The sequence below is a fragment of the Gopherus evgoodei genome, chromosome 1, assembly GCF_007399415.2.
Source record: "Gopherus evgoodei ecotype Sinaloan lineage chromosome 1, rGopEvg1_v1.p, whole genome shotgun sequence".
Classification (NCBI taxonomy): Eukaryota; Metazoa; Chordata; order Testudines; family Testudinidae; genus Gopherus; species Gopherus evgoodei.
The window spans coordinates 80374760-80384807 of NC_044322.1; the positions used below are offsets into that span (position 1 = coordinate 80374760).

The 10048-nt window shown below is 45.8% G+C and overlaps 1 protein-coding gene across 2 annotated transcripts; it reads right to left on the minus strand.

Annotated features, from left to right (window-relative positions):
- Positions 1-275: 275 nt before the first annotated feature.
- Positions 276-2298, minus strand: POU4F1 (POU class 4 homeobox 1). 2 transcript variants are annotated; one of them, XM_030551489.1, is made up of 3 exons: positions 2077-2298; positions 1034-1298; positions 276-958 (listed from the first exon to the last, which is right to left on the minus strand). In XM_030551489.1, exons 1-3 carry the CDS (start codon positions 2197-2199, stop codon positions 276-278), a joined length of 1071 nt encoding a protein of 356 aa, XP_030407349.1. In that variant the 5' UTR covers positions 2200-2298. The 2 variants fall into 2 exon arrangements, with proteins under 2 accessions (XP_030407349.1, XP_030407341.1); XM_030551481.1 differs by having other exon boundaries at positions 276-1298.
- Positions 2299-10048: the final 7750 nt, after the last annotated feature.

Sequence of the window (10048 nt, forward strand, 5' to 3'; positions counted from 1 at the left end):
CTTCTGGTTGTTCTCGTTTCTTTTCCTTTATAAATTGTTTTCTCTCCCCTACATTGTTCCTTGGTCCCCAGGAGATTTTGAGAGTGTCTCTGATCAAGCAAGAAGTCCACTGGCTCCTCCAGCCCCCTCGCCCTTTCCACAATCTGCCCTCCCACTCGCACCCCCCCATCTCCCTCCCTTCACTTCCAGCCCCCCAAGAGACCCCCCCCTCGGTCCCCTCCCTTCGCCCGCACTCCAGGGGACGGAAACTTGGCGCGTTGGTTTTGTTGGCTTGTTTAGTAGGTGGCGGAAAATTTCATCCTTTTCTGCTTCTGTCTCTGGTTGCAAAACCAAACCCGCACCACATTCTTTTTCAGGTCCAATTTCTCGGCGATGGCGGCGATCTTCTCGGAGGAGGGCCGGGGCTGCACGGCGAAGTACGCCTCCAGGGAGCGCTTCTCCGGGGCGGCGATGGAAGTCCGCTTGCGCTTCTTCTCGCCCCCGTTGAAGAGCTCGGGCTTGTTCATTTTCTCGCGCTGGGCGCCCTCGGCCTCCTCCAGCCAGGCCTGCAGGATGGGCTTGAGCGCGATCATGTTGTTGTGGGACAGGGTGAGCGACTCGAAGCGGCAGATGGTGCTCTGGCTCAGCGAGCCCACGCCGGGGATCTTCAGGTTGGCCAGGGCCGAGCCCACGTCGGCCTGGGTCACGCCCAGCTTGATCCGCCGCTGCTTGAAGCGCTCGGCGAAGGCCTCCAGCTCCCGGGGGTCCGTGTCCGAGTCGCAGATGGAGGCCAGGCCGGCCGCCCCCACCACCGCCGAGGCCACCTGCCCCGCCGCGCCGTGGTGAGCGGCCACCAGCCCCGGGTGGGGCAGGCCCGAGGGCATGTTCATGGCGGCCGGGTGCGACAGGTGGCCCAGGCCGTGCATGTGCGAGTGGGGATGGGCCGAGGTGGAGATCAAGCCACCCCCGCCGCCGCCGCCTCCGCCGCCTCCCCCTCCTCCTCCGCCGCCGCCGCCGCCTCCGCCCCCGCCGGCCCCTTCGTGCCCCCCGCCGCCGGCCATGAGCGCCAGCGACGGGGAGGTGATGTGGTCCAGCAGGTCCCCGGGCTCCAGCGCCTGGTGGTGATGGTGGTGGTGGTGGTGGTGCGCCAGCGGCACGGTGGAGGTGGAGGTGCACGGCACGCTGTTCATGGTGTGGTAGGTGGCGTCTGGCTTGAAGGGGTGGCTCTTGCCCTGGGACACGGCGATGTCGACGGCCGCCAGAGCCTCGGCCCGGGCCAGCAGGGTCTCATCTAGGCTGGCGAAGATATTGCTCTGCAACTGCAATCGACACAAAAGGGGGGAGCATAGGGGGGCAGAAAGGGGTGAGAGAGAGACGCGGGAGCGGGGTAATAAAAGGGCAAACGCCGAGGAGAGAGGGGAGGCGAATTGGGGCAGAGAGAAGACAGTAAAGTGGGGGTGGGGAAAGCAGGGGCAGATGGGGGAATATAGTGAGGGAGACGGGGCAGGAAGGAACAGAAAGGGGGGAGCAAGCGGGGGGGGGGAGAAGAAAGAATCAGAGGAGAGCCCAAGGAGAGGGGAAGTGAGGGAATGGGAGAGCCAAGAGAGGGGCGAATAAAAGGGAGAGAGCAGGAAGTGGAAGAGAAAATAAAGAGAGGAGGAAGCAGGGCAAGGAGTGGAGGAGAGCAGCAAAGGAGGGAGCGGGGAGAGGAGGGAACCAGAAAGCGGGGGAAAGTGAAAGGGGGTGGGCAAAGGAAAAGAAAAGAAAGGAGAAGAAGAAATGGATATGTAACTCTCAGCTGGGGAATTGTGTCAAACACCAGCGCGCATAAAGAACATTCCTTTCAGAGGCCGAGTCATAAAAATTAATACCGAAAGTGGAGGAAGTCGGAGACTCGTGCGAACACCGCTTTCAAAAAAGATCACAGGCGCTCAGATGATTGCAGAGGAGGACATGAAAAAAACATTAAGCGCCGCTTATCAAAATGTGCCTCGCAGCGGTTTTTTTTATTAATGCACATACATGCAGTATACAGGGGGGAGAGAGAGAGAGAGAGAGAGAGAGAGAGAGAGAGAGATGCAGCGGCTTGCCCCTTACCGGTGGAGTTGGTAGACAGGCTCTTCTTATTGCTTCCGAGCTGGAGTGCAGCGAGGGGTACTTGTGTTCAGGTAGGGTGGGATGCATGGCAAAATGCGGCTGTTTGCTGTTCATGGACATCATCTTGAAGGCTTGGCATGTAAATCCACAAACACTCCTGAAGTAAGGGGAAAAGTGCTCTCCGGGCGCTCCCCGGGATGAGGGTGCAGCGGCAGATCCCACTGCTGGTGCCGCTGTTTCTTGGCGCTCCCTTTGACCGCACAGTGAGACTCCCTCCAGCCCTCTCGGTCTCACTTATCTGTCTGCTCTATCCTAGCGCTGGGCTGAGATGCGCTCTGCTTACACCTGAGCCCCACATCTCGTGGCTACGGATCCGCAGACTCTCGCGAGAGCTTGGCGCTCCGGCTTTGATAGACATCAGCTGTCTCCCCCTGCCTCCTCCTCCCCGCCTCCCGCTCTCTCCCTCCCCGCTCCTTGTTGCATCTCCTTGCGCGTTTGCACGTCTAGCCGGTGCCGGAGTTTGAGAGCTGCTCTTATAATGACCACCAGAAAGGACAGTGCAGGTGTTACACCTGTAGCTGCAACACATGCGCATTGCTCGCCTTTCTAATCGGACACAGAGACACCAACGTGCGCATCTATGTATTATGTGCCTGCATGTCCATCTGCGTATAATATACGTACATGTATACATGCCCAGATCTTACATGCAATACAATGCAGCGTGCATGTCTCTATAGCTATCTCTGACTTTGTGCATGCTTAGGTGCTGGTACCTGTAATGTACAGATCTGATTTTATACCTGGTTTATACATGGTGTCTAATTACATATACATAATTACATTATCATTATTTAAAATAATAACTGGATTCTAGCCAAAGAGATGTTAATTTCCTGTGCTCCTGTGTAGTCCTTCAGAGAGACTCTCAACCCAGAAAGTGACAGTTTTCCAGCGTAAGCCTGTTACTTTTAAGAATTCTAAATAAGCTCCTTGAGAATAATCATTGCGACAGACAGTGGTTTGAAGCAGTCAGGGTCTATTGATTTCCATATAATTTCATTTCTCCCCCATCTAGTTTTGTTGCAAACATTATTGTGTCAGGCACTGCTAGTGACAGCCACTTAGCTCACAAGGAGCATGTGCTTTCTACATGGGAAACACTGTTGAAATGAAATTGTGCATTTCCTTTTTTGCAGCCTGTAAAATCTCTCTTCTTTAATCGTGTGAAAACCCACGTCTCACTCCAGCATGACTTGAAGCATACAATAATCACAAAGCCTTTTTATTTTTAAAACTACGGGTAGTTTGGTTCTTTTTATGAAGAGAGAACACAGGGAAACTAGTCTGAATCGCCTTCATAGATATTATTGCAGAAAGGAGAAGGAGGAAGAGGCTGGAAAGTAACCTTGTTGGAATTCTTTTTTGTCTGTGTTTCTCCCCAGTTTTATTGTTGCATTTAAATGAAACGGTTAGGGGAAAAGAATAGAATAATGATTCGCAAATATATTGATGACTAATATTTTGGGTTATGGCCCGATCTTTTCTAGAGTGGAATTCTTAAGTTAACTATATGTAGTTAAAACTGGTGGCAGCCAAACTCTTTAATTAACCAACCTGTAAAATTGTCTCTCACGTTTATGATCAACAACTGGGATTAATTTGAATCCGAAGGGAACAACACAGGTGATGCCAGTCCGTTGGGGCACTCTAATGATAACCCTGGGTGATAGCCCAGATGTTATCACGTCTGCTCCAGCAGTGATAAAGACAGGCACCAGGAAAAAAGCAGCCGGGGTGTTTGTTTGATGCAGTGATCTGATAACCGATCTGCCATGTGTCAGCCTTATAGAGTGCCGGGATAGCTGTATCTCTCATGCTCTGAGATTCGTCTATGTACATATACACATATTCGTATACTATGCATATACATATACCCCTCTCAAACACACACAGAGACAGAGAACATATTAAAATCCCAAGTAAAGTCCACATTTGTCATCATACGTCTTTCTCCAGTTTCTCATCCAGCCTGAGAAGAAAGAAAGAAAGATGTTCAATTACTTGTACGAGAGAAAGCCGGTCTCCATCCATTATTGTGTCTCCAGGGACTGCTGAATGCAACTTTATCTAGGAGGGGGGATGAATTAGAAACTGGCAATTCTGGTTTTAGGGGGGAAAACCTGTATCGAAATCATTGTTTAAGAGGAACAATATAATAAGTAACATGCTTTTATTAACAATTCATGATTTACCCTAGCTTTTTGAGCTGCCTTGTTTTGTAAACTGAAGATCAGCAAATGGGGAAAGGGTGCATTTGATACATTGTTTTGAAGTGAGACGCGGATGGAAAATGCCTGTTGGAGCCTGATGCAAACCAACCCGCATTCCTTTGCTAATAGAATAGATATAACTGTAAACCAATCAGCCACACAAAAATAATGGGCTTCTCACCTGACGCTGAAGATGGAGACACTCAAGAGCTGGACAAATTTATTTGGTTAGCCAGAATGCTGGCCAAGTACACTCACCAGTGTACATCGGTAGAGGGAACGCTAGATTGTTCAAGTGATGATAAAAGGAGGAGATTGTCTGTGGATTATTCCACAGGCTTTCTTTTTCCCCTTCTCGCAAGCCAAGATATCATATAGCATGTTCTCCAGATAGCTCATTAGTGACAAACAGAGCTAGATATGGTTGGCCCACACCTTTTTAGTAGTTCTATTTCTTATACTCATCAACTACAGTGGCTTTTTTAAGGGCGCGCGAGAGAAAGGAGAGAACCTGTGCCTAGAGGAAGGTGGTGGTGGCCGTTAGGAACTTGCATACCAGGAGAGAGTCCGCTAAAAATAATGAAATCTGTACGTGAGCCAGAGCCACGTACTCTTCTCTCTCTTTTCTCTTTGGCTACCAATTCTGAGGTTGCTCATCACACCACGGATTCTGGGCTCCTGATTGTAAACCCTTAACTTCTTACTTCTACAGCAGCCTTTCGTGAGCTTTCAACCATTATTCAAAAGGCCTCTAGTGTCATTAATAATATCATCCTTCGGTTTTGGCTGGTTGGGAAATACTCATATAGTAGTGATTGCAACACTTCTAGATAGCTCCTGCATTGTAGACAGGCCAGCTTGGGTTGCCACAAACCAATACATTTATTCACAGTTAAAAGTAGAGAATATAGCCTTGGGCATATCTGCCCTGGGAGAAAAGGCATACAGGAGACGTTGATTTGGGCCAGCTTTTGCTTTGAAGTTTACCAGGTGGACCAGCAGCTCATGTTCCTTTTGGTCCATTTATTTCCCTTTACTTCGAAAAGCTCAGCCTTGACTCTTTCTTCCTGCAACTTCATCTCACTGATTTAGCCTCAGAGGAATATTATTAAGAGTTTTAATGTTAGGACTGGCTTAGGAACTACTGTTTCTACCAGCACACGTAACATCTGTTCGAAGCCAATGGTTTCTGTTCTTTCTGTTCCAGGTCTTGCTGGAGCGCTAACAACCTAGCGCAGGAACGGGGGAAATGGACAGTATGTCTGGGAAGTATGTCAGCATAATGCCTGTTGGTTTACTCAGATTGGCAAGCACCAGTGGAAGTACAGCTTCTACCTGGCTGTAGATGCATTGCAGGCTAGTTATCGTGCACTCTTTTGTTACAAACAGTCTTGGGCATAATTTTTGTGCAAAATTCCCATGCAGTAGGTGGGGAGTGTGTTATGATCGAAGGTACCTGACATGTTTTTCAGGAGCTTTTTTGTGCTGGACAGTTCCCCATTGATTCGGGACCCCATGCTGCCTCATGCCCCATTCACTCAAGTTTGACAGTTTCAGAATCTGCAAAAGGCAATTGAATTTAGGGCTTATCCTCTGACCCTGCCATGCTAATGTACATTCGGTAACAGGAGTTTGGATAATGTTCTGTGGTGGCCAGCTTTTGTCCTGCTCTTCTTTTTATTATGTTGGAGTCTTCAGACATTGAACTTAGTTTCAAAGTTTAAGACTCAATCAACTCTTTCTTCTCTGATCTCTTCCTAACAGAGGCCAAGAGCAGGAGTGGAAGGTAGAGAGAGGCGAGACTTTCACATTTGTTTTAGTCTCAAAAATTATTTGAGTCTCCGGGGCTCCTCGGGTATAATAATAAAACAAATGGCTGAATCAAAAGATAAACCAAGCCTCATTCATAGTACTTTGGGCACTTTTGTGAATAGTGGGATGGGAGTGTAGGCAGGGGAGGAAGAGAGAACGTTTCAAAGGGATGGTTTTAAACCACAATCTTCTTTCAGTCCCTCAGATACTTTTTAAAAGAGAAAGCCTAAAATGAGCCCGATCCTGCTTCCACTAAGATAAGTGTCAAAACTACTCTTTTTTTCAATGGGCGCAGGATCCAGCCGATTGTGGTGTTGTGCACTTCAGATTTCACTCCTCTCTCTGCTGGCTTTGTGAGCAAATACATCTAGGTTGAGTTGTTGCTCTGCCCTCAGTGCAGCTCTTTCTCTTCTTCGTTTTCCAGTTTCGGTGACAGTCACCAACACAGCCCCAGGCTACACCTGCAAATACACATACCTATCCACACAGAAAGTCAGTCTCTCTCTCTCTTTCAGATCGCAGAGGTATGGACATCTCACGGGCCTGGCAATATATTTTATTTTATTTTAATATTCGCTGTTATTCCTATTCCTAGTGGGTACTTCCATTCTCATGAATACTGATGGTAATAAACTTGCAAGCTCCGAGCATGAGTTCACTGGAGATATGACCATGCTATAGCTCCACTTTTATGGGCAAACATACTCGATAAAGGGACGCATATCTACCTATCTACCTATCTATGCATTTACTTGTCTCCGGTACTTTTCTCCTGTTTCAAATGTAAGAAATAGGCAGATTTCCTTAATTGACTGCACTGCCTATCCCGAGAGCTAATAAAGTAACTCCCCTATTCCCACAGTAAAACGATGTATAAATTAATTACTGTAACCCATTGAATTTGATTTCCCTTTTTAGGATTCCCAAAAGATGAATATACTAAAGCTTGGGATATTAAGCTCTAACGTCTCCTCATACTTTGCTATATATTCCGACTTTAAAGAAAAAGTCATTTAGGGGTTTATAGAAGATCCTGCATTAATCTCTGGTGCAGTTTTACTTCAAGAATTAGATTGACTTTTTATTTGCTCTACCTTAAAATTTCTCTGCGTGTTGGTGGTAGCACTGAAAGCAAGCCCAGGGTACCTGTGTTATTTGGTAAGATTTACTGAAAGTCAATGTCCCATTTAGTATAAAAGCTATTCTCCCTTTAGATGATTAAACTAACCTACCTTGGAAAAAAAAAAGCCCTATGGGTGAATGCACAAAAAGTATTTCCATGTCCTAATGAGGACTTTCCTTACATCAGCAAAGACCTGCTAATTACTGCTGTACAAGCTGCAATAATTGCTTTTGCAGCCAAAGTGTAGAATGTTGTCATATTAAAAATTGAAACTCTTGATTATGAGTTAGGTCCCAAGGTAATTCAGAATGTCCCTTTTCGGGAGAACAACGGGGCTGGAGGAGCTAGTTCTGGGTCCAGTAGAAAATACTGCCGTTCTAGCTCTGTCTGGTAGTTTCTGGTTACTATTTTTAAGTGATATACGCTAATTAAAAGGCACACCGTGAAGGGCCTGCAGCATAAAAGTCTCCAGATCACATTACACTTCAGCATCATTTAAGCACCATCGGTAAAAGTATTGCTGATTATATATATATATATATATATATATATATATATAAAGTACAAACAGACAATTGAACACTCTCTGCTTCATCTCCCTTAGACTGCGCTCCCTTACAACATCCCTGCCGTGTCTATCCCGTAGCTACTTGCTTCCTTACATAAGAAACAACTCAGAGAGGGGCTTGTAGAGGGGAAGAAGGTCGATCAGAAGTTAAATCTAAAGGCGCTCTGAAATCTGTTCAATTGCCAAAATACAGAGCGATGCGCTCGCCTCCCAGTCTCTGCACAAATCAAAGCCGTTCCGAGGGCTGGGAAATAGTTGCCTTGTCATGTAACACATTGCCCTGATTTATTATAAAATTTTAACGAAATCATGCATATTTTAACAGCCTTTAATCACTGCATGAAAATTTAATTCATGAACTGGAGCGCGTTTAAATAAATGAAGTGTTAATTCATTAGGATTAATTAATTTGTTAAAGGTTTGTGTGCAAGGTTAAGGTGGAAGAAAAACTCTTTGTTAGTTTCGTGTCTTAATCACCAGGTTTTGTTAGCAGTTTAAAAAAAAAAAAAGGTTTCTGTGCTGCTCATGAGGGGGGGAAGGGATGGGGACCAGAGGAGAAAGAACTGAGGTCGCATTGAGTCAGTGAAAGCACCACACTGAGGGAAGTTTGCTGTAAATACAAGAGGTGAAGAGTGTAACTTTCATCCCTAACCTAGACATGGCGGGACTATAAGGTGTAGACAGCTGGGCCAGCTTTAGTGACATTGTTGATTTGGGGATGGGGATGGAGAAGAAAGGAACTCCTTCCTATTTGCCTGACAGCTGATGAAAGAATCTACTCCAGACTAGCCCAAGGCTACACTAGCCCAGCTTTACATAACTGGGGGAGAATACACTAAGCAGAGAAAGCCTACCGCATGTACAAATGGATATTTTCTTCCTTCTGTATAAAGGTCCTGTTTTGAAGGGGGAAACTAAGTACCAGAGATAGTACACAAGGAAAGGAGGGAATAAAAAAAAAACAGAGATATGGCCCTACTTCCACTCACCCTTGATCCATGTTAGTTCTTTCAAAAGGAACAGCTCTGTAATTTTGGGGACACAGTTAAAAGGGCTTATTTAAAATTATGCTTTTACACAATTTAAGCTCATTAGAAAATATTACCAAAGCTTTTGGGCTTGCAGTTCTTAGGGAATTAAAAAAAAACTAAACTCATTTCTTGAGGGGCTGTAACCCAGACTGAGGCACTAAGATATGTGTAAAAATGAAACTGACTAGAAATAAAAGTGAACCAGACTCCTCTCTCTTCATTCTAGCCCAGCTGTTATGCAAAAAAAGGGAAACACTGCCCTCCCCATAAGCTAATAGGAAGTTGTTAGAATTGACATTTGCTTGTCCTATTTTTATATATATATAAAATCTGCTGCTCTCCCTAAGCATTCTGGTATTTGCTAGACAGCAGGCACACAGCATTGAAAGCAACTTGTTAAAGTAGGAGATACCAGAATCCTGAAAATAATTCTCAAACTTGATTTGCTTCTCTGGGGTTGCTCCCTTCCAGCAACTCTCTTCCCCCCTTCCTCCCTTTTCCATCCTAGTCAACCCTCTCTCACACACAGGTCTTTCCTAGCTCTCTTTCTTCCCTCCCTTCCATCACTAAACCTCTTCATCTGAAGAGCTGTCTGTAAAATGTATTCAAGTGAAAAATGATACAACCACCACAACAGCAAAGGGAAAACTAAAATTTATTAAACCAACTGTTTGAATTACATCACTTGTACTGCATATTGGTGTACTCTCTTTTGCACAGGCCTATAGTAGTATGTACGCAAAGAGAAGGAGAGAGTTGGAACCTTGCTCGCAAAGCTGTTTGTTTTTTTTTACATTGAAGTCACAGACCTACATGAGTAGCTTAGGTCACCAAGTTTCTAACACACCACACCCTCCAAGGCTTCACTAAGATCATCTGTGCAGGTGTTCTAAAGTGCTTCTGGAACATAGCAGACATTTGAGGGCTGCACTTTTCATCCTAATGTTAAGAAGCCAGTTAGGCAACTCTAACCCCTAGCCAACACATCTTTCAATCTACTACTTTGTCTGGTACAAATTCTTTTAAAAATAATCTTATTTTATAAGCCAAACACTTACAACATTCAACAAAACAAAAAAAATGAAAAAAAATGTTGGAGAGTGCTTCCCCCAGTAGCAGGAACATAGTTAACTGCAGGAGTCAATGAACAGCTTTGATTTGGTGA

Coding starts and splice junctions, on each gene's coding strand:
- POU4F1 (XM_030551481.1), bottom strand. CDS start 2,199: ATGATGTCCATGAACAGCAAACAGCCGCATTTTGCCATGCATCCCACC. Junction 1,299..2,076: donor CCTGTCTACCAACTCCACCG/GTAAGGGGCAAG, acceptor TGTCGATTGCAG/TTGCAGAGCAATATCTTCGC.